Source organism: Hypanus sabinus, chromosome 26, assembly GCF_030144855.1.
Source record: "Hypanus sabinus isolate sHypSab1 chromosome 26, sHypSab1.hap1, whole genome shotgun sequence".
NCBI lineage: Eukaryota > Metazoa > Chordata > Chondrichthyes > Myliobatiformes > Dasyatidae > Hypanus > Hypanus sabinus.
In genome coordinates this window covers 10,013,536-10,038,165 of record NC_082731.1, presented here as the reverse complement: position 1 = coordinate 10,038,165, position 24,630 = coordinate 10,013,536, and the positions used below count along the sequence as shown (strand labels likewise).

The following is a 24,630-nucleotide window of genomic DNA, read 5'->3' as shown; positions in this document are numbered from 1 at the left end:
CTGGAGAAGATTTGGTATATCACCAAAGACCCTACCAAATCTTTTGCACAAGTCTAACATTCAATACGTCAGCATTCTAACTGGCTAAATCGCCAGCTGGTATTTAGGCATCATTGCATGGGAACAGTAAATACTGCAGAGGGTTGTGTGCAGCTATCCATAGGCACGAGTCTCCCCAACATTGAGAATATGTCAAAAGGCGGTGCCTCAAGGGGTTGGCAACAATCATTAAGGGCTCCCACCATCCAGGATGTGCCATCTTTTAATTTCTGCCATCAGAAGTACAGGAGTATGAAGGCACACATTCAACTTTTTAGGAACAGCTTCTGTTCCTTCTTCATCAGATTTTGAACAAGCCATGAACCCACTAAATCTACCTTACTAATTTCCCCCTTTTATAACTACTTATTTATTTTTAAGCATCTCTTTCATATTGTATTTTATGTATTGCACTGTACTGCTGCTGCAAAACAATCAAATTCGCGACAATGTCAAAGAAAATTATTCTGATACTGATATTATTCCGTGCTGTTGTCTATTGTCTAAGAACCTTTTGCTTTTAAAGTTCAGATGGCAGGTGCACATGCACGAACGAGCCTATCCGTCAAATCAGATCTCGAATCTAATCTTCACGAACCGCTAGGATCTGAATAACCTTAGTAATTTGCCCTATATCGTTGCCTCTCTCGTCTCCCTGCCATATTTGCGACACGTGAAAAGGAAAGAATGGAACTATACTAATATATTTATGAAGCTAATATAAAAAAAACTGAAAAATGTTTTACTCTTAAGAGCAAAAATAAGAACACACATGTGGAAGCCAAGAAGTTTCATTCTGAATTTATTTCAATATAATGTTGCGTACAGAATAAATCGCTATCTGCTATCTATTCCGCGACCTAATAGCATCTCTGAAGTACTACATTTTCAGAATCAACGTAAAGTTAAAAATATTCTAATGCTATCGAGAGCTCATCAGAATGTTAATGAATAAATGAAATTAATGGAATATTTCATTTGCGGTAGTATAATCTGAAGAGTGAATGCTATGCGTGGTCTTCAGTAAATCAGCAAAACGGAAACTCAAACAGCTACGCGGTAAGCAAGAAACACTTCCAAGCTACTAGTCATCAAATCAAGGATGATTAGACGCTCGATTTAAAGCTGTCAGTTAGAACAACTGACACGTTAACTAAAGTAGGTTTTCCCCGCGATTTATTAATACTTCTGACTATATTTGTTTGTAGCGACGGATGTCCAACCAAACAGTTATAGGTGGTTCCCTTCTCCCAGTCTTCTGCGCTGATCCTCAGTTTGCTGGTAACCGAGTTAGAGCCGTTTTCCTTATCGCTGTTAAACTGGATCGAGAATCCCGAATGCAAAAGGTTGTCATTAGCCATCCAGCCGACGTATATATCTTCCGGATAAAAACCGGTCACGAGGCAAATTAGGGTAGCTGCTTCCTCGGCTTGAATCTCCTCAGCTGATGGGTACAAGAGGTAGGCTTTAGGGCGGTGCATTTCAGTAACTGGAAGGGAAAAACATATTTTAAATTAGTTTCATCTTTGACTTGCAGATTTGTATCTTCACCAGACTCCAGATGTTCAAATATCAATAAACTCAGAAATTAGATCAGCTTTTCAACACAAGACATATCGGCTCCAGATTTAAATAAGGTGTTGCATTTGCTCTTTGTTATTAAGATACCATGTATAGTTTTGCAGTTTTGTGTATTTACTTCTTTTCTACGTTACCACGAATGTCCTGATCATTTTTTTTCTTCTGGATTGCTGTTACGCAACGGAATGGAGGAGATTATGTTTTCAATTCTATTGATTAGGTCACTACCAAAATGTTTGTTTGATATACCATGCGTACTCAAGACGGCAGTTAATTGCGCTTACCCTTGTTTTTTTTGGTGGCGATTGTCAGTGGTGTTGGCAGATCACGATCTTCTACGAAGCACAGGTATTCGGTTCCACTGTTCCACTCCTCCACACTGATCTTTAGTTTGCTAATGATGACGGATTTACTTCCCCTCCTCTCTGGACCGCGAGTCTCTACTCCGTTCATTCTCCGACTCCCATTTACTTGCCAGGAGACGGTGACATTCTGTAGATCTGTGTAAACCACTTCGCACACAATTGTTGCCCTCCGAAGCATCCAAATCTCTTCAAAGGAAGGCTTTTTTATTATGGCATTAATGTCAGCCATAAGGCATTCTTCTGGCAAAAAAGTGGGAATGGTTATATTCATTCTGTGATGGTCAAGATGTGGATTATAACAACTATAACCAGGCCGGAGTAGCACATAATCCAACTTACTAAGCATTTCTCTGTGACATTTTTTTCTGCTTCCCTAATACAGCTATACTTGCCTTATCAACCCTAGTCCTCTATCTTCCTTGTCTGATATACTCATTGATTCTGCTGATTATAGATACCACAGCGCAAACAGTACACTGACATAACTTTAACAGTAAGTACTTTTTCCCATTCAGGGATGCAAACGTTCCCCCTTAGATCTTTAAAATACTGAGGGAAATCGTGGCTTCCTTCAAAGGTATTCACACAAAATGAGCAAAAGGTTTTGTCTGCCAGTCCCCAGTGTGATTCTGAAATAAGCTGATCAAAAAGAACTATTAAGCGGAAAGCAATACTCAGTTAAAACTGCAGTACTTTCTCCATTATGGACGGAGTAGCACGCTGTTCGAAAAAAGAAAACAAAATATAACATGCCACTGAATGCTAATAAAGAACATGTTGTGTGCTTAGCATTCAATACATCGCTACGTTACAAACCGAGGACTGACTGCCAGCTCTTCAATATTTTCGGTCATATTTTGTGGGAGTTACTCCACTAGAAATAGGAAAATCTGCCAGTAACGTGAAACCGAAGCGGCCACATTGACTCCGTAGGTTACCACGTGCCATAAAATGTAATGGAACCACGTATTCGAAGGACGCGCTTGCCACTTGATTGATCTTGAAAATTATAAAAGTCTACTGCGATGTATGAGCCGACACCTGCATTATTTACCAACCAACGCGTTCCAGAAAAAATATAAACTGTGGTATTAAAATACAGTAACATTTGGAGGATCAATTCAGTTTCAAATGTGCACGCGCCTTTAGTAATTTTGCTTTATTACTTTTGTTTAGATTCTCGATGCAGCTAGTAAGTTCATTGTTTACCTGTCTTGCATAGAAAATGTGAGCTATTTTCCTGAATTGCTTCAATGCTCCTGGTGAAGCATAATTTTCACAGCTGTTGGGTAGAGAGTTACAGGATATAAACCCATCGAAATTGAAGGGAAGGTTCCAAGTGAGACCGCGTATTGGAAGCCCCAGTCCATCATGGTACTTTGTGTTTGGGTGATACTGTCAGAGTAGCACGGGTGAATAAAAGCAGTCTATTTTGTGCATGTTAAACAGTACAGCAACCATGTACCAGAAGCGAAACCTGTAAGGGTTTACGGCCCTACAAGCTGTGGCGAACAGGTTATCACACTGATCGATACTGGGGCCTCAGATGCTCTGAGTCTATTTCAATGATATTACTGGGAGATATACCAACGATATAGGTAATAAACGAGATGAGGTCGTACAAGGTGAATTTAGGGAGTAAGGAGATAAATTAAAAAGTAGGACCACAAAGGTAATAATCTCTGGATTACTACCAGTGCCACGTGCTAGTCAGAGTAGAAATAGGAGGATATTTCAGATCAATACGTGGCTTGAAGAATGGTGCAAAGGGGAGAGATTCAAATTTCTGGGGCATTAGAACCAGTTCTGGGGAGGTGGGACCGGTATAAACAGGACGGTCTGCACCTGGGCTGGACTGAAACCAATGTCCTGGGGGGAGCGTTTGCTAGTGTTGTTCAGGAGGCATTAAGCTAATGTGGCAGGGGGATGGATACAAGTGCAGTGAGACAGAGGGGTGTAAAACGAGGGTAGAAGCAAAAAGTACTAAGTTCAAAAGTAAAACTGGCAGGCAGGCAAATCCAGGGCAAAAAGCAAAAATAGCCTCTTTTCAACATAATAGTATAAAGGCTAAGAGTGTTGTAAAAAGAAGCCTGAAGGCTTTGAGTATCAATGCGAGGAGCATTCGTAACAAGGTGGATGAATTGAATGTGCAGATAGTTATTAATGAATATGATACATTTGGGATCACAGAGACATGGCTCCAGGATGGGAGCTCAAAATTCAGGGATATTCAATATTCAGGAGGGAGAGAAAGGAAAGAAAAGGAGATGGGGTAGCATTGCTGGTTAGAGAGGAGATTAAAGCAATAGAAAGGAAAGACATTAGCCTGGAGGATGTGGAATCGATATGGGTACAGCTGTCTAACACTAAGGGGCAGAAAACGCTGGCGGGAGTTGTGTACAGGCCACCTAACAGTAGTAGTGAGGTTGGGGATGGCATTAAACAGGAAATTAGAAATGCGTGCAATAAAGGAACAGTAGTTATAATGGGCGACTTCAATCTACATATAGATTGGGTGAACCAAATTGGTAAGGGTGTTGAGGAAGAAGATTTCTTGGAAAGTATGCGTGATGGTTTTTTGAACCATCATGTCGAGGAACCATCTAGAGAGCAGGCCTTTCTAGATTGGGTATTCAGCAATGAGGAAGGGTTAATTAGCAATCATGTCGTGTGAGGCCCCATGGGTAAGAGTGACCATAATATGGTGGAATTCTTCATTAAGATGGAGAATGACATAGTTAATTCAGAAACAAAGGTTCTGAACTTAAAGAAGGGTAACTTTGAAGGTATGAGACGTAAATTAGCTAAGATAGACTGGCAAATGATACTTAAAGGGTTGATGGTGGATATTCAATGGCAAGCATTTAAAGATCGCTTGGATGAACTACAACAATTGTTCATCCCAATTTGGCAAAAGAATAAACCATGGAAGGTAGTGCACCCGTGGCTTACAAGGGAAATTAGGGATAGTATCAACTCCAAAGAAGAAACATATAAATTAGCCAAAAAAAAAAAAAAAAAACGGCATACCCGAGAACTGGGAGAAATTCAGAGACTAGCAGAGGAGGATAAACGGCTTGATTAGGGAAGGGAAACAAGTTTATGAGAGAAAACTGGCAGGGAGCATAAAAACTGACTGTAAAAGCTTTCATAGATATGCGAAAAGAAAAAGATTGGTCAATACGAATGTAGGTCCTTTACAGTCAGAAACAGGTGAATTGATCATAGGGAACAAAGACATGGCAGACCAATTGAATAACTACTTTGGTTCTGTCTTCACTAAGGAAGTCATAAATAATCTTCTGGAAATTGTCAGGGACCGAGGGTCTAGTGAGATGGAGGAACTGAGGGAAATACATGTTAGTAGGGAGGTGGTGTTAGGTAAATTGAAGGGATTAAAGGCACATAAATCCCTAGAGCCAGATGGTCTGCATCCCAGAGTGCTTAAGGAAGTAGCCCAGGAAATAGTGGATGCATTAGTGATAATTTTTCAAAACTCCTTAGATTCTGGATTAGTTCCTGAGGATTGGAGGATGGCAAATGTAACCACTCTTTTTAAAAAAGTAGGGAGAGAGAAACCGGGGAATTATAGACTGGTTAGTCTGACATCGGTGGTGGGGAAAATGCTAAAGTCGGTTATCAAAGATGTGATAACAGCACATTTGGAAAGAGGTGAAATTATCGGAAAAATTCAGCATGGATTCGTGAAAGGAAAATCATGCCTGACGAATCTTATAGAATTTTTGGAAGATGTAACTAGTAGAGTCGATAGGGGAGAGTCAGTGGACGTGGTATATTTAGATTTTCAAAAAGCTTTTGACAAGGTCCCACACAAGAGATTAGTGTGCAAACTTAAAGCACACGGTATTGGGGGTATGGTATTGATGTGGATAGAGAATTGTTTGGCAGACAGGAAGCAAAGAATAGGAGTAAACGGGAACTTTTCAGAATGGCAGGCAGTGACTAGTGGGGTACCGCAAGGCTCAGTGCTGGGACCCCAGTTGTTTACAATATATATTAATGATTTAGACGAGGGAATTAAATGCAGCATCTCCAAGTTTGCGGATGACACGAAGCTGGGCGGCGGAGTTAGCTGTGAGGAAGATGCTAAATGGATGCAGCGTGACGTGGATAGGTTATGTGAGTGGGCAAATTCATGGCAGATGCAATTTAATGTTGATAAATGTGGGGTTATCCACTTTGGTTGCAAGAACAGGAAAACTGATTATTATCTGAAAAGTGGCAGATTAGGAAAAGGGGAGGTGCAACGAGACTTGGGTTTCTTTGTACACCAGTCATTGAAGGTGGGCATGCAGGTACAGCAGGTGGTGAAAAAGGCAAATGGTATGTTGGCATTCATAGCAAAAGGATATGAGTACAGGAGCAGGGAGGTTCTACTGCAGTTGGACAAGGCCTTGGTAAGACCGCACCTAGAATATTGTGCGCAATTTTGGTCCTCTAATTAGAGGAAAGACATTCTTGCTATAGAGGGAGGACAGAGAAAGTTCACCAGATTGATTCCTGGAATGGCAGGTCTTTCATATGAAGAAAGACTGTATCGACTAGGCTTATACTCACTGGAATTTAGAAGATTGAGGGGGGATCTTATTGAAACGTATAAAATTCTAAAGGGATTGGACAGGCTAGACGCAGGAAGATTGTTTCCGATGTTGGGGAAGTCCAGAACGAGGGGTCACAGTTTAAGGTTTAAGTGGAAGCCTTTTAGGACCAGGATGAAGCAAAACTTCTTCACACAGAGAGTGGTGAATCTGTGGAATTCTCTGCCACAGGAAACAGTTGAGGCCAGTTCATTGGCTATATTTAAGAGGAAGTTAGATATGAACCTTGTGGCTAAAGGGATCGGGGGTATGGAGAGAAAGCTGGTACAGGGTTCTGAGTTGGAAGATCAGCCATGATCATGCTGAATGGCAGTGCAGACTAGAAGGGCCGAATGGCCTACTCCTGCACCTATTTTCTATGTTTCTATATACTGCAATATGTCTGTTTACTGGGAATAGAAGTTATGTGGAATCGTGGGCTGTGGGAAAGATTCTGGGAGAATTTGGTGGGATGTACACAAGATAAGTAAATTGGTAAGTACTCAGCAGATTGAATGTTACGTGGAAAACTTGAGGATATCGACTGAGGAGAAATAAATATGACGATAGTATATTTTATCAATGGTCGGAAACTGGAAAATGTTGGTGTTCGGGGTGGTCTGAATGTTCTTGTGCGTGAACCATTGAATATGCGGAGCAGATTGTTACAATTTATTTTAGTTATTGTCTTGAACTTATGCCGCAGAAATCTCACTTTGCAGTCCGTGTCAACTTTAGGATCTGATATCGATCTTCCCGCAAGACATGGACTGCTTCATTTGATGAGGATTGTGACTGGATTTGTTCAATATGCTGACATAAACGAGCATCTGTGCTTATCCTGGAAAGGAGTTCACTCATGAAGCCCCTGAAGGGTACTAAACTGCCCTAACCATCTAATACGATGATGTCTTTGTGCTTGTATAATTGATTTTCATCATTTTCTTTGGGGCAAATACTGGTTCTGACCTTTGCCAACCAACAACACGGAGCCACGGCAGCGCGACGCTACTACCGCTCGGAACGTTTTGGAGTTCGGATTTTAATGCCTGCGCTGTTCAATGAGGAGTCTCTACGTTGTCCGCGTGGAATGCACGGGTTTTCCCCAGCTGCTCCAGTTTCTTCCCAGAGTCAAAGAAAAACATACCGGTTTGGTTAGTTGGGGTCATTGAGAAGCATAACTCGCATGTATCTGTATCGCAATGGAATAGATGGAATTGCAGAGGCACGAGAGAGGAGCTTGTCCAGGTGGATTGGAGGAGAATATTGGCGGAGATAACGGCAGAGCAGAGATGGCTGAAGTTTCTTGGAATAGTTCCATAATGCGCAGGATAGATATGTGACACAGAGGAAGAAGTTCTCAAATGGAAGGGGTAGGCAACCGTGGCTGGCAAAGGAAGATAAGGGCTGTGTAAAAGCCAAGGAAAGAGCATGTAAGGTAGCAGAAGTGAGTGGGAATTTAGATGATTGGGAAGCGTTTAAAATCAGACAAAATGCAACAAAAAAAGCTATAGAAAGTGGAAAAGTGACATTTGAGGACAGACTAGCCAATAATATAAAGCAGGATATTCAAAGTTTTTTTCAATTATATAAAGGGTAAAAGGGAGGTGAGAGGTAATATTGGACCATTAGAAAATGAAGATGGTGAGGTAGTAATGGGGACAAAGAAATATCAGATGAACGTAATGGGTACTTTGCACCTATCTTCACTGTGGAAGACACTAGCAGTGTGCCAGAGGTCAATGGGCATCAGGGAGCAGGAGTGAGTACCATTTCTATTACAAAGAAAAATAGTGCAAGGCAAACTTAAAGATCTTAATGTACGTAAGTCACCTAGGTCAAATGGTTTACATCCCAGACTCCTGAGAGAGGTTGCTGAGGAGATAACGGATGCATTGGCCATGATCTTTCAAGAATCACTTGATTCTGGCATGGTCCTGGAAGTCTGGAAAATGGCAAATGTCTCTCCACTCGTTAAGGAGGGAGAGTTATAGGCCAGTTAGCCTAATCTCAGTGGTTGGGAAGTGTTGGAATCTATTACTAAGGGTGAAGTTTTGAGGTACTTGGAGACTGATGTTAAAAAGGTCAAGTAAGCATGGTTTCTGTGAAGGGAAATCTTGCCTGACAAATCTTTTAGAATTCTTCGAGGAAGTAACAACCAGGGTGGACAGAGGCGAGGGTGTGAATGTCATTTAATTGGATTTTCAGAAGTGGTGTGATAAGATGCCACAACTGAAGCTGCTCAACAAGATAAAACCCTATCTCTTTACCGGACAGATGCAAGTATGGATTCCAGAATAGCTGACAGACAGGAGGCAGTGAATGGGAATAAAAGGAGACTTTTTCTGGTTAGCTGCCGGGGACTAGTGGTGTTCCTCACGGGTCAGGAATGGGACACCTGCTTTTCACATTGTTTATCAATGGTTCACATAATGGAATTGATGGCTTCGTGGCAAAATTTGCGGCTTATATGAAGAAAGGTGGAGGAGCAGGTAGTGCTGAGGAAGCAATGCAATTGCAGCAGGGCTTAGAGAAATTGGAAGAATGGACAAAAAGGTGGCAAATGGAACACAGTGTTGGGAAATGTATGATGATACATTTTGGTAAATGGAACCAATAGTGCGGACTATTATCTAAATGGGAAAAAGTGTCAAATATCAGAGGTGAAGAGGGACTTAGATGTCCTCGCGCAAGACTGCCAGAAAGTTCATTTACAGGTTGAGTTTGTGGTAAAGAAGGCCAATGCAACGTTGGCATTTATTTCGAGGGGAATAGAATATAACGGCAAGGAGTTTGTGCTGATCGTTTATGAGGCTCTAGTTAGGCCGCACCTAAAGTATTGTCAACAGTTTAGGGCCCAATATCACAGAAAGGATGTGTTGTCATTGGAGAGAGTCCAGAGGAGGTTCCCGAGGATGATTCCAGGACTGACGGGGAAAACATATGCGGAGCGTATGGCAGCTTTGGGACTGTACTCACTGGAATTTAGAAGAATGCGTGTGGATCCCATTGAAAGCTCCTTAATGTTGAGAGGACGAGATAGGGTGATGTGGAAAGGATGTTTTCTAAGGTGGGGTATCAAGACCGAGATGGCGCAGCCTCAACATTAACGGGCGACCCTTTAGAACAGAGGTAACGAGGAATTTTTTTCAGCCAGCGAATAGTAGATCTGTGGAATGCTCTGCCACAGACTGAGGTGTTGGCCGCCCGTACATATAGTTAAGGCGGAAGTTGATCGTTTTCTGAGCGGTAAGGACATCAACGGATATGGCGAGAATGTTATTGGTGACGTAATTGTCGCAACGCCCATCTTATAACTATTTAATGTAGCCATATAACCGTATAATAATTACAGCACGGAAACAGGCCATCTCGGCCATTCTAGTCTGTGCCGAACGCTCACTTTCACCTAGTCCCAACGACTTGCACTCAGCCCATAACCCTCCATTCTTTTCCTGTCCATATATCTACCCAATTTTTAAAAAAATTACAATATCGAACTTGCCTCTACCACTTATACTGGAAGCTCGTTCCACACAGCTACAACTCTCTGAGTAAAGATGTTCCCCTTTGTGTTACCCCTAAACTTTTGCCCACTCAACTCCCCTGAGTCTTCCCCTGAATTATGTATCAACACAGCTTTACCAGAGGGCAACTCGCTCACAGTCATGCCTGTTTTGCTCTGCAATCTGCTGCCTGACATCCAGCAGTTTCTGTTCCTCTTTCTGCATCTACACTACTTTGCAGTTCGGTTGCTCTTATTGCACCCACCTTTTGTGTTTCGTGTCCGTTTTGCTAACGGAGTATCTAATTGATTGTCCTGCACCGAGCAGGAGTATTCTACCCCGCTGTCCCACTCGGCAACGCTGCTGGTCAAACGGCTGACTGTCAGATATTGGCTTCCGAACTTTGTTGCTTGTACTGTTTGAACACCATCAGGCCTTTCCTTTCCACCCACTCTCCAAGATATGGAAACCTCAGCTGGAGTTGTGGCGATCACTTCACAGACCAGTGTGGCAGTTTTGTTTGTGCACATTTCTTCAACGGTAGGATCTCTGAGAAACAATGCGAATCCTAGAGCACAAAATTGAGAGGATGATTTATTGATGACGAACCTGAAACTTAGCAATGATTTCAATTTAATAATAAAGAAGTGTGAAGGGACGGATACATTCAGACTTCCCCTGAAAGGACGACAGTGATAAAATACCGGAGTGGGGAAAGGGTCCGTGGCTTGTGGTAGAATAGTCAGAGGTATGGAGCCAGCCGAGGGAGGAAAGAACACAGAAAGCTAGATCGTGGAAGCAAATATTAGATGGAAAAAGGTGGCAAAATATGCAACGTCTAAGGTCATTCCATGTATATATGCAAGAATGAAAGACCTGTTTAGCACAAAGTTTAACGGTTTGAGTCGTCGGATGGTTGCCTCGACTACTTTATTCCTTTCATTTATTTCTTTCCTTTTTTGTAATTTATTTTTAATTGAAGTTCATCATCAGACAAACATGTCCATAAGATGGTTTTCAGCATTGCACATATATATCATATAGTCATATATGTCACAGATCTCCAGAGAATATTTATATGAGGTTATCACTGGTAGAAGAGTGGAAAGAAAACAACAAGCAAAAGGAAAGAACTTTGTACCAGTAGGGAGTGATCTCTTTTACAACATATTCATTGATTTGTGAGAATAAAATCAGTCCTATGAGGCATTATGTAGTTAAGCCATTTTTCTCCCATTATGAATCAAATTGTTCCAGCTTATGATTAACAGATGCTGTTATCTTCTCCATTTTGTAAATGTTCATTGTAATTTCCATCCATGTATTTAAAGTTGGGCTCTCCTGTGATAACCATTTCCCTGTAAGAGTCTTTTTACCAGCCACCAACAGTATATTCATTAAATATGTATCTCTTTTCAACCATTCTTGAGGTATATATCCAAAATATATGGTCTTACACTCTAAGGGTATTTCACATTTAAAGATATCTTGCAGGGCATTGTGTACCCCCTCCAATAGATTTTTGATAACAGGGCAGTCCCAAAAATTATGATAATGATTTGCATTTTTATTCCCAAAATTTCTCCAGCAAACAAGGAGGTTACTATCATAATGGGATTTCTGAAAGATTGTAATAAAATATCTTATCAAGTTTTTCCATCCAAACTCCCTCCATTTCTGTGAACTGGAACACTTCCATTGATACCTTCATATTATTGTCCATTCTTCCGCAGATATAATTATCCCTCCTTCCTTCTACAATTTTGTTTTAATGTATGAAGTCGAATGTGTTTTAAGATTTGACAACCCCTTATAGATGCTTGAAATGATTCTACTACTATTATCTGAATTATATGCTTTTCTAAATAGCTCTACCAAGCATGTACTTGCCTTGGTTACATTTTAAGCGTCTTATTACAATATTGTCGCATCTGTAAATACCAATAAAAATCTTGTTTTTCTAATAAGTGTTTCTCTTCAAAACTGAACAGTATTCCTTCTTTCATTATGTTGCAAAGAACTGTTATTCCTTTAGCTGTCCAGTCCTTAAATCTAGCATCCAATTTATTTGGTAAAAAATCCGAGTCAAATGCACACCATTTAAGAATTGCAATATCTCCCTCGAGATTATATTCTTTTATAGTAGTTTTCCATATTTTAAGAGTCAATTTCACCCATGGGTTATCAATAGTATTAATGTACCTTTGCAGGTTATCAGTCACAATTGCTTGTATGAGGATGGGAAGTACCCGCTCCTCAATGTCTTTGCATTGAGCATCATATGTGGGTTGCACGAACATATCACAGCTTTCAATTGTGCTGCAAAATAATAATCTCTAAGAGAAGGAAGGCCCCATCCACACTTTTCCTTTGCTAATTGCAAAGTTTTGAGACGAACTCTAGGCCTTTTACCTTGCCAAATATAGCTTGATAACATCTTGTTCCATTATTGAATTGATTTTGATTAATCTCTATTGGTATGGTCTGAAAGAGATATAACAGTCTGGGCAGTATATTCATTTTAATAGACTCAATCCTTGAACTGAGACTGAAAAAAGGAATCAGATTCCATCTTGCCATATCTTCCTTAATTTTTTTACATAAACGCTGAAAATTACTTCTGATAATTTTGCCAAAACTCTTAGCATAATGATGCCCAAATATTTGAAAGATTCTATGTGCCATGCCCAGGGGTACCTACTTTCAATTTTTCTTGGTGGGCTATAGTACTATGAAAGTAATTGGATTTTATCTATGTTGATCTTGTATCCTGATAATTGACCATATTGTTCAAAGGATGGCATCAACTTATGTAAAGAGTATGTTGGTTGCCCTGGATAGATCAAAATATCATCCGTATAACAAGCCTATATATTCTCTGTCCCTTTAATAGTAATTCCCCTGATATCTTCATTTTGTCTGACGTATTGAGCTAATGGTTCCAGATATAACTCGAAGAGTAGCGGTGATGATGCACAACCATGTCTCGTGCCCCTTTCTAGGGTAAGACTATTTGATAAATATCCATTGATTTTAAGCCTAGCAGTAGGATTGTCATATTGTGTCTGTATAGTTTTAATAATTGTGTCTTGGAAACCAAATCTATGTGAAACTCTGTAAAGTAAATTCCAATTAACCGAATCAGATGCGTTTTCAGCATCCACGCTTATCACTATTGCTTCGATTTTATTTTTTGTATATGATCCATAATGAGAAGTGTCCTTCGTATATTGTCTTGTGTCTGGCGTCGTTGTATAAAACCTATCTGATCGTTACGTATCAATATGGGTAGAAACTCTTCTAATCGTTTGGCCATGATGGAGGTAAATAATCTATAATCTACATTAAGAACGGATATTGGTCTAAATGACCCACATTCCATTTTTTTATTCTTTATACTTTATTGTCACCAAACAATTGATGCTAGAGCGTACAATCAACACAGTGATCTTTGCTTCTGCGCTTCATGTTCCCTGAAGTACAAATCGAAATAAATATAATAAAAATGTGAATTATAAATCATAACTAGAAAATAGAAAAGGGAAAGTAAGGTAGTGCAAGTCAGGTCCATATATTGTGAAGGTACGGTCCGGAACTGGGTCAGGATATGTTCAGCAGTCTTATCACAGTTGGAAAGAAGCTGTTCCCGAATCTGGCCCTACGAATCATCATGCTCCTGTACCTTCTCCTAGAGGGAAGTGGGACAAACAGTGTGTTGGCTGGGTGGGTCTTGTCCTTGATTACCCTGGCAGCACTGCTCCGACAGCGTGTGGTGTAAAGTGAGTCCAAGGATGGAAGATTGGTTTGTGTAATGTGCTGGGCTATGTTCACTATCTTCTACAGCTTCTTCCGGTCTTGGACAGGACAATTTCCATACCAGGGTTGTGATGCACCCTAGAAGAATGCTTTCTACGGTGCACCTATAAAAATTAGTGAGGGTTTTAGGACACAGGCCAAATTTCTTCAGCTTTCTCAGGAAGTAAAGGCACTGTTCGGCTTTCTTGGCAGTGGACTCTGCTTGTTTTGACCAAGTCAGGTCATTTGTGATATTCACCCCGAGGAACTTAAAGAGTTCGACCTGTTCCACCTGCGCACCACCGATCTAGATAGGGTTGTGCTAGATAGGCTACTCCTTCTGAAGTCAACAACAAATTCCTTCGTCTTGCTGACATTGAGGGATAGGCTATTGTCTGCGCACCATGCCACCAGGTTCTTAATTTCCTCCCTGCACTCAGACTCATCATTACCCAAGATACGGCCTAGAATTGTGGTGTCATCAGCAAACTTATATATTGAGTTTGATGGAAACTTGGCTACACAGTCAGTACAGTGAGTACAGTGAGTGTACAGTGAGTACAGCAGGGGGCTGAATACACAGCCTTGTTGGGCACCGGTGCTCAGAGTGATTGTAGAAGAGAGTTTGTCCCCTATTTTTACAGCCTGTCCTGTCCGTGAGGAAGTTGAAGATCCACCTGCAGATCTGTGTGCTAAGACCCAGGTTCCGGAGCTTAGGAATCCGTTTATTCGGAGTGATGGTATTAAAGGCAGAGCTGTAGTCGATGAAAATGAGCCTTACATATGCGTCTTTATTCTCCAGGTGTTCTAAGGAGGAATGTAGTGCCAGAGAGATGGCATCTCTCTGATATATGATGACGTATATGTACTTTGATTATACTTTGAACTTTGTAGTTTGATGATCATGATGTATGTAATACTCACAGGAAAACTATGAGTAGGGCACTGCACCTCAGTATGGTATGGCAATTGTCCCGTATCGGACTGCACAGCACTCCAGCGGGTGGTGAAAACTGCTCAGTGGATTATCGGCACCCAAATGCCCACCATTGGATCATCTACCATAGAAGCTGCCTGGTCAGGGCGAAAAGTATTATCAAGGATGTACCCCAGCCTAACCATGGACTTTTTACTCTCCTCCCATCTGGTAAGCGATACAGGAGCCTCCGCTCCCGCACCAGTAGGCTCAAGAAGAGCTTCTTCCCTGAGGCTGTGACTGTGCTGAACTTCACATCACAGCGCTAAACAGAATTGCACCCATATTGGACTGTCTCAGTACTTTCATATTTGTATGCTGTAGCACTTAATTTTTTATTTACAGGTATTTTCTCAATAATACTATTCTTTCGCACATCTGGTCAGATGCTAATTACATTTCATTGGCTTTGTAACTGTGTTCGGCACAATGACAATAAAGTTGAATCTAATCTAATATAATCTGAAACGTTACCAATCTGTCCATAGCACACAACACTGTATTTTATAATCTGCACTATTACAATTTTCTCAAACTGCACCTGGCTGTTGATGAGTGTTGAGGTGTACTGATTGTGGGAATCAACATGGCAAGTTTACAGTGTGCCCGCTGAGATGAACCTGGCATTAGATAACATTGATCATTGTGCCACTTTAATTCTCCAAGTCCACCCTTCCTATTAAACTTCCCGTTTTACACTACGAGAGACGACTTCCGGTACCCAGTGGGATGAAGCTGAAGCAAACTCGTGAAATGCGCCGTTTGTGTCAAATCAAATTAGCCAGGAACGTGCTGGGCAGCTTGCAGCAATCGCTGTTTCCGGCGCCGACATAGCATGCTCACACTCACTAACCCTAAGCATACGGCTTTGGAATATGGGAGAAAAACGGAGCACCTGGAGAAAACACACGCAATCACGGAAAAGAATGTACAAACTCCTGACAGACAGGAATTGAACCCCAATCTTACAGCCGACATTGTAATAGCGGTATGGCTAGTGCTCGCTAGAATTACGTGGATATGTATTGGGTCTCGAATATTTATAATTAGTCTAAACGATAAGGACGAAGGAAACGTGGATATTTAGAAAGAGGTTTGGTGAAGCAGAAGGCACATGGTAACTCAGCAGTTAACACAATGCTATTGCAGCTCGGCCGGTCTTATTTTGGAGTTCAATTCCTGCGCCATGTCTAAGGAGTTTGCTCGGTCTCCCCGACACCGTGCGGGTTCCCTCCCGATACTCTCTTTAACTCCTATAGTCCAAAGACAGACCAGTTAGTAGATTGTCCTTTTATTAGGTTAGGGTTAAGTAGGAGAGTTACAGGGTGGCGTTACTAGTTGCGAAAAAATGTCCTTTCTGTGCTGTATCTCTGAATAAAGTAAAAGCAACAAACGAAAACTAAAATAGAAACAACTGTTTCGATCTACCGAACGTGTGCAGAACTTGTACAAGTTTCTTACTCTGATTCAACATGAATCCATTTTGGTTTATTCGCCTCCAGAATCACATCAATTCCACTCAAGTTCTATCATTGTTCTAAGAACTGTGAACAATATTCTTTTGAAAATTAACGAGCCAGCTGCACGTCTTTCGCTTGTTAGACGAAGCTGGAGCATAAATATGAGGTCCCTCTATTATGACAGAGTCTAGGTAAAGTTTTCTTTTCTCTTGTAGTGTATTACAAATATTGGAATTACTTACATGCAGTAGAAGGATATTGCAATACTTTTGAAAGGAGAGATGGATGCGTACATACAAAGCAAAGGACAATCACATATCACGGGTGGGAAGTGAAGTTTAGAGCTCATAATAAGACGGACAACGGTGAAGTAGAAAAGTAGGATTATCGACGGCATGGCCAGGTCCATTTCCTAATTTGTATATTTGCATTCTTGCCTTGTAAGTTCATGTCAGCAAAGGAGTCAGAAGCCAAGGATGAATAGATTTGGTGGGCAGATTTAATTAAAACGTTGGACCAGTTGAGGGTAAATGGATAAGGAATCACATCCATAATGTTGCTGGGGTTATGAAGTCACTGTCTGAAGGGTGCGTGCAGGCAAAATCCGTGATCCTATTTGGAAAATACATTGATCCCTACAGTTTGCAGGATGGACGAGGTTGGGCTCACATTGGATACTATGGGATTAAAAGCCTCATTCCTTCTGGGCCTTTTCACGGATGACTGCGCCAGATTCGTGAGAGGTGACCTCTCAATCACCTGCGTACTTTCCATGAGGTGGGCAAGTGAACAAATAAAAACGAGGAAGCGACAAGCAGAGCAGTCATTGTGTGAGTGGACCAGTGTTGGAGTAGGGAGGATCTGACTCACCAGGCTTGAGCGACAACACGCTTGGGCAAGGCAAGTACCTGGTTATATTCTTCTTCTACAACCTTCCTCGGTTGGTTCAGAGAGCAGTGAGGATTGCTCCAGGGACTTGTTGTGCTATTTATCTCAGAATTGAAACCCTGGGAGATCTCCATCCTTCTGGATAAACACATTTGCATCAGGTTCACCGAACAGCAGCTCCTCAAACAACGTGTTATGGAACTGGAGTTGCAGTTCGTTGACCTTCAGCTCATATGGGAAAATTAGGAGGTGAGAAATAGCATCTACAGGGAGTGGTCACGTCTAAGCATGGTGCGGAGAAGAACAGAAAATCGGCAGCCGATGCAGAATATCTCTGTGGCTGTTCCCGACAATAATAAGTATACCACTTTCGAGTGTGAGAGTGTGTGTGTCTGTGTGTGTGTGTGTGTGTGTGTGTGTGTGTGTGTGTGTGTGTGTGTGTGTGTGTGTGTGTGTGTGTGTGTGTGTGTGTGTGTGTGTGTGTGTGTGTGGTGCACTACGACGACCTACCAGCAGGGGGAAACCGCAGCATTAGTGTTTCTGGAACTGCATCTGCTGCTATGTTTCAAAAGGAAAGGGGACAAAAGAGGACTGAACTAGTGATAGGAACAGTTGACGCCAGAATCTATGGACACGATAGAGTCACCCGGATGGTATGTTGCTTCCTAAGTGCAAGATTCAGAGACGTCTCAGAATGGATCCAGAGGATTTTAAATGGGGAAGATGAGCAGACAGAAGTCTGGGTACACAGTAACACCAATGCCATAGGTAGGAAAAGGGAGAAGTCCTAAAGAGAGAATTTAAGCTTCTAAGCAAAAAGCTGAAAACCAGGACCTCTAGTGTTGGACTGTACTCTCTGGAGTTCTGCCTGTGCAGTGAAGTTCAACAGTGAAGTTCAAAGTTGGATCGTCTAGCAGATGAATGTATGGTTGAGGAAATAGTGCAGGGGCACTGTTTAAGATCATTGGGATCTCTTCTGGATGACCTACACAATAGGAGCGTGTTTGGGGATCAATATACTTGCGATAATGTTTACAAGAGCTGTTGAAGAGGGTTTCAACTAACTTGGCGAGGTGATGGGAGACAGTGAGATAGTGCTGAGGATGTGGCAGCTGGTATGCAAGCAGAGGCAGTGTGCAGTGGGATTTTCAAGAAGGTCAGATAGATAATTGGGCAAAATGACAGTCAGTGAGTTGCAGTATTACAGGGGGACGTGGAAAAATGGTGACGAATACCGAACAGAAGATCTTATATTTGAATGCATGCAGTTTGCGAAATAAGGTAGCTGATTTGTAGCGCAGTTTCAGACTGGCAGTTATGACGATGTAGGCATCACTGAGTCATAGCTAAAATAAGATTATAGTTGGGAGCTCAGCGTCCAAGGATACACATTGTATGGAAAGAGCAGGCAGGTAGGCAGAAGGGATGGCGTGATACTGTTGGGAGAAAATGAAATTCAATCCTGAGAAGAGGTGATATAGGATCAAAGATGTAGAATCGTTATAGGTAGAGTAAGGAACAGCAAGCGTAATAAAGCATGGATCGGAGATATTGCATTACTAGGGAGAAGGTGCTTGGAAAGCTGATAGGACTGCAGGTGGATTAGTCATCTGGACCAAATGGACTACAGCCTACGGTTCTAAAAGTGGTAGCTGATGAGATTGTGGAATCTTTAGTAGTGATCTTTCAAGAATCACTAGATTCTGGGATGATTCCGAAGGGATGTAAAATTCCAAATGTCACTCCACTCTTCAGGAAAGGAGGGAGGTTGAGTAAAGTAAATTATAGGCCAGTTAAGCTTACCTCTCTGGTTAGAAATTCCTTGATTCGATTGTTAAGGCTGAGGCTTCGGGATACTTGAAAGAATAGTTTCTTTAAGGGAAAATCCTCACAAATCATTTCGAACCCTTTGAAGAAGTAGCGTCGGTATTAGAGGAAAGATACTAGCATGGTCAGAGCATTGGCTAATTGGCAGGAGACAAAGAGAGGGAATAATGCAAGTCTGTATTGGTTGGCTGTGGAGACTCTGGTATTCTACAGTCGTCTGTTGGGCCGCTTCTTTTTACGTTATATGCCAATGAATTGCATGACAGAGTTGATGGCTTTGTGGCCGTTTGCAGAGGATTCCAGATATGCTGAGAATCGGGTAGTGTTGGGAAAACAGGGAGTCTGCGGAAGGACTTAGACTGATTGGGACAATGAGCAAAAAAGAAACATTTGGAATAGAAAGACGAAGTGTATGGTCATGCACATCGGTAGAAGGAATTAAGGTCCAGACTACAATGAGGAGACATTTCAAAGAATCTGTGGTGTAAAGGGACTTGGGTGTCCTCGTGCAGGATTCCTCTAAAGGTTAATTGCAAGTTGAATTGGTGATCAGGAAGGCAAATGCAATTTTAGCATTCATTTCGAGAGGACTAGAATATAAAACCTCATTGCCAGTGCCTTATAAAGCATTACATCCTTGATTGTGAGCAGTTTGAGGCCTCTTAGAAAGAATGTGATGACACTGTAGAAAGTTCAAAGGAAATTCACAAAAGTGATTACGATTTTAAACGTCTATCACAGGAGCGTTTATTCATTGGAATTTAGTAAAATTAAGAGGGTGGTCACGTTGAAACGTATCAAGTGTGGAAAGGCCTAAATAATGTGGACAAGGAAAGTATGGTTCCTATTGTGAGCGAGTCTAGAATCAAAAGGCACAACGTCAGAACCGAGGGACGTCCATTTAGAAAGGAGATGAGGATGAATTTTTTATTAGCCGGAGGGTGGTGAATCTGTGTTTTTCGTTGGCATACACGGTGTAGATAGAGGCCAGATCCTCGAGAGTATTTAAAGCTCTGGTTGATAGATTCTGGATAAGTCTTTGCGTGCAGATAATGGTGGAGCATACCGATGCGCCGAACTGCCTAGTTCTGCTCCAGACTCATGGTCTTATGGGTAATCTTGGGCCCTAACTGAGAGCGTTATTTGTAACGTCACTGGATTTACAAGGGAAGGAAAGCTAAAGATAAAATACGTGCATTGAGTTTTTGAGATCAAGACAGAAAACCCGGGCTGTCACTTGCCGAAGCGAAGGAATCTTGAGATACGACTCGGAGATCAGGAACCGTCCATTCATTTCACTGGACTGAATAACAGGTGCTGGTATCGGACAGTTTCCTTTTGATTGTCATTAGCACAGCAAAATAGAAAGGGCATTGATTTAGTTTGGAAGTATTCAATAAATTAACCTCCCCAATTGTTTGGTTAAGTGCATGGAATCGACTGTGCTTGACGACGGAGAAGTTCCTTTCATGAAAATGATCAAAACTCAAGGGGAAGGTCTGCATTAATTGCTAGAGTATTGGGAGAAAATGGGCTGGGCAGATGGAGTAATATAACTCAGCGCTACATACTAACAAAGGCGACTTTTTTACTTGCGTATTTAAAAAACAAAACACGTAGAACTGGATTAGGTTCCAACATGTTAAAAACTAAGAAAGGTGAAGCAAACAAACAGCAATAAGTTGAATTAAATTGCATCAATTATGGGTAGAATTGCAAATTGCCTCCCTCCGCTTTTCTGGGTCAGACTTTTACCTTCTTTTGAGTTTGTATCTGGGGAGGAATTACTTGTCGGAACTATCGTTCTATTTATTTGATGAAAATTAAAACTCGTTTCGCAGCAACGGTTCCATTGCAAACTATAATTTAGCATACCGTTTAGCTAACGGCAATTTTATATTTTGTATTGCAACACAGTCTGTTTAATACCAATTTTATAATTGGTATCTTGAGCGATACTGAACGCCTGAAACGTATTACGGTCAGGAGTGTAAATTTTATTTGAACTGGCAATTGACTTAGAGGCATTCAGCGAGATGGTGGGGACTTAATATTATCGTGTCCCGCTTTCACAGACTAAGTTGATTATGTTATCATTCAACATTGATAACATTGATTCTGTTATCTCTTCTCGCTTTGCGATCAGAACCGCCTTTCGCCCACCTCTCCCCTCCCTGAACACTCTGAAAATTGACGTTAAAATATAACCAAAGTTATACAAGTCAAACAAGTCTGAGAAAATCTTTTTCATCCTTCCAGACTTGCACGGATTTTAAGTGGTTGTTAGAAGACGATATGTCTTTCTAAATAAAAGACATTTTATTCTATTCCAGCAATGTATCAAGTTGTTTTCACTACGAGTTTATGATTCAAATTCCCTGCCAAGCATCAAATTAATAAAATACCGTTTATATTTCTAGCGACCCCTTTGTGTACTGAAACCTATTTCATCTTCAAACTTCTTTCGTAGTTCGGTTCACTTTACACACTAAATCTTCATATATTTAAACCGATAAAGAGGTTTTCTCTAATATAGGTATCGCACGGCGATGTTGCTCGTGTCTGAGACAGTGGGAAGCTAATCGGCACTCAAATATACAAATATATGAAAAATCACATTATATCAATGTATCAGGTAACACTTTAAAGTTACTGTCTGGGCAGGCGTGCAGCAGGTCGAGGGTAATTGATGCGCTTCGATTTGTAAAAGTACTCCAAGTTCAATTTTATTCTTTTAAGCCAATGAAGGAATTATCTTGGGAGGAAAGGCACGTATTTAACTTCTTCTGGGACATCTCAGCGAGTTAGCATTTTTCTATTTGCAAAAGTATGTTATGATAGTGCATTACTCCGTTTGCATAATTTAAGTGAGTTTTTTTTGTAGTTTCTTTTTTATTAACGTTTAAGTGAGATTCTAATTGCCCTTCTCATCGGGAAACATATGCGCTTGCCCAAAATGTAATGAAATATGTCACTTACCAGCTATGACAGTCAGCTTTGTGCCACCACCGTGTACGTACACAATGATTTACTTCCTATTCATTCCAATACGGAAAGTGATCATTAAAAGTGAATTATAGAGGTATGTCTTCCAGAATAAGACAGAAACAAAAGGCTTAACAATATACTCTAGAGGTCAACAGGTCTCAATTTCTTTCAGTTTTCACCCGCCCACCTGTATATTCGGTGCATTAAAAGGGCTTGTGATATTGAAACGGGAAATTTGTTGATTAAGCACCAAGGAATGTAGGTGGAATTCAACCCAAAGAAGAAGTATCTTTTTAAAATTATGTCGAGCAACATCTATGAACGTAAAGGCGCAGTTTGTAATCCCATTTACAAATCGACGAACAAAATAAAACTGCCCCGGAGATTTGTGCTATGGCTTAGACTGCTGTGGCACTGTTTTGACACATCATTTCACGCGAGCACAATAACCTCACTGTTGTAAATAGTGTATAAATCCGCCAAGTAATCCTATACCTCCATGATATGAGGGAACTGGTCATGAATGAAAAGGTTTAATTGGCTTCCGTCGATAATAACTCTCAGCCAGGCAGATATCAAGGAAAATATCAAAGCTTTGTTATTCATATGATTATAATATTTCTACTGCAATTACACAAGTGTATAGAGTAAGGCTCCATTATGCGTACCAGTGTCTGGCAGAGGCAGTATGTTGGGCAGTGAAAAGTTTTAGTCGCTGAAGGAATGTCTTGCATTAGTTTTGCACTAAGAATTGCGGAGGAGATTTATGCATGATGGCGATTGCAGATTCATCACTGTGGCACTGTTGTTGACACAGTCATTGATGCTAGTACTAAAAGGTTCCTTGTAAATCAATACTAGATCATGTGGTCAAGACGCAAATTGCAATCTTGCTTAAGGCCGTTTTTATTCCGCACAGCTACTTTTATAGCCAATAATCCTTCGAAAATAGCGTCTGCATTGTACAGTTCAGAAACTGGTTAGCATTGTCCTTTCTCCAATTACCAAATGCATTTGTGATTTTTGAATTGCAGAGTCCATGCTTTAGATCACTGTGGCATTCTTTATCTGCACAGGGGTTCATTCAATAGCAATAATGTCTCCATTTGCATAACTCTGGAAGACCAAAGTGACGCTGCACCTCCAGATGTGCCCACTTGGAAATGTGCGGCATAGTGACTGTCGCTAACGTTTTATAAACGAACCCTCGCTCTACAATGTAATCCGTTACGGCTCAGCAATTTTATTCTCCAAAAAACGGAAGCAATCATAGTTTCTCGCGTGAAAGATTTTCCAACGTATTTGAATTGGCTTGTGCTCAACTTCGTTACTGTGGTAGTGGAGAGCATGGCAGAAATACGTAGCTGTATCTTCAACAATTAGATTCCTGATCTGCAGCGAAGAGGAGTTTGTTGGCTTGTTGAGAGATTCCGCATATCGCCCTCCAATCGATAAGCTTTCGTTATTGGTTTGACCGGGTCTTTGGCGGTACCAACGTGTGCTATTGAGGCCACAGAAAGCATCTTTTAAAACACAGTTTATGGTCAGAGTTTCGCCTGTTTGTTTTGTTGCTTCTTTTGGTGTCTGTTCTACCCATACACTGAAGGCATCTGAAGGGAGGAAAACAAATTTAATCATCACATATCTGAAGCAGCACAGGATGTAACATAAAATGAAATTTGTTTACGCAACGGCAAAATAGTAATCATAATTCTCTTTAAAAATGAACAGCACGTACTCGGTAACCACGCTAAAAATATCAAAACACACAACATATTCATGGTTTCTTCACCACCAGAAAGCCTGTTAAGTAGAGAAGATTCTAGACATCAGCGTCGACTGTCTGTGCAACCTTGCGAAGGAGCAAAGACTTTATAAGCCTCGAGGGTCTGGGCTCATTTGCATAATGCAGAAGGCGTATCAACTGCGATTCAAGCTCTGTTAATGTTGTATTTTATATCCGATATTTCCATAATTACATTGGTGAAATATATGAGCATAAACGTATGGATAGATATATAGAGAAAGATCTCCATCGGCAGTGAATGTCTTTCCATTCTTCTTTGCTTTATTATCTGGAGAGGGCTTCAAAAATGCGTTAAGAGCATCCAAGAGTAACCGTCAACTTGAAACAGCAAGTGCACTAAAAGGCTTTCTTTTAATCACCATGAAAAACTAAAAAAATATTCCTGTTGTTACAGATTTCTGGCTTGCGGTCGTTCGTCTGTTCAACATTAGTAGTCAACATGAATCTAAAGCCAGCCGTAGTTAGAAAACTGACCCTAAATTTATTGTCAATGGTGGTGTCTTAGAATTTAGTGACCTCGCTTACAGTGTATGTGCGTAATAACGAAGCAACACGCACGATTCTAGAGGAATTCGACTAGACAGAAAACATTACTGCGAAAATAAAATTCAGATGTGCCTAATTTAGGGCATTAATCCGGGTTATTTATGGTCAGGGAAAACACCACAGCTAGATTTAGGGACGAAGGCCCTGTCAGGTGGTTTACTTTAAAGATATTTGTTCGAAATTCGAATAACGTGGTAAAATACGATACACACTCCATTATGAAGTGAAGGGAAGAAGCAGATTGGCAACGAATG

The 24,630-nt window shown here is 41.0% G+C and overlaps 1 gene segment (V, D, J or C); it reads right to left on the bottom strand.

Moving 5' to 3' along the window:
- Positions 1-1,025: 1,025 nt before the first annotated feature.
- On the bottom strand, positions 1,026-23,804 carry LOC132381566 (Ig heavy chain C region-like). The segment is given in 5 exon segments: positions 1,026-1,528; positions 1,905-2,222; positions 10,355-10,657; positions 23,355-23,633; positions 23,762-23,804. Coding segments are annotated over 5 exon segments (1,326 nt in total).
- Between the last annotated feature and the right edge of the window lie 826 nt (positions 23,805-24,630).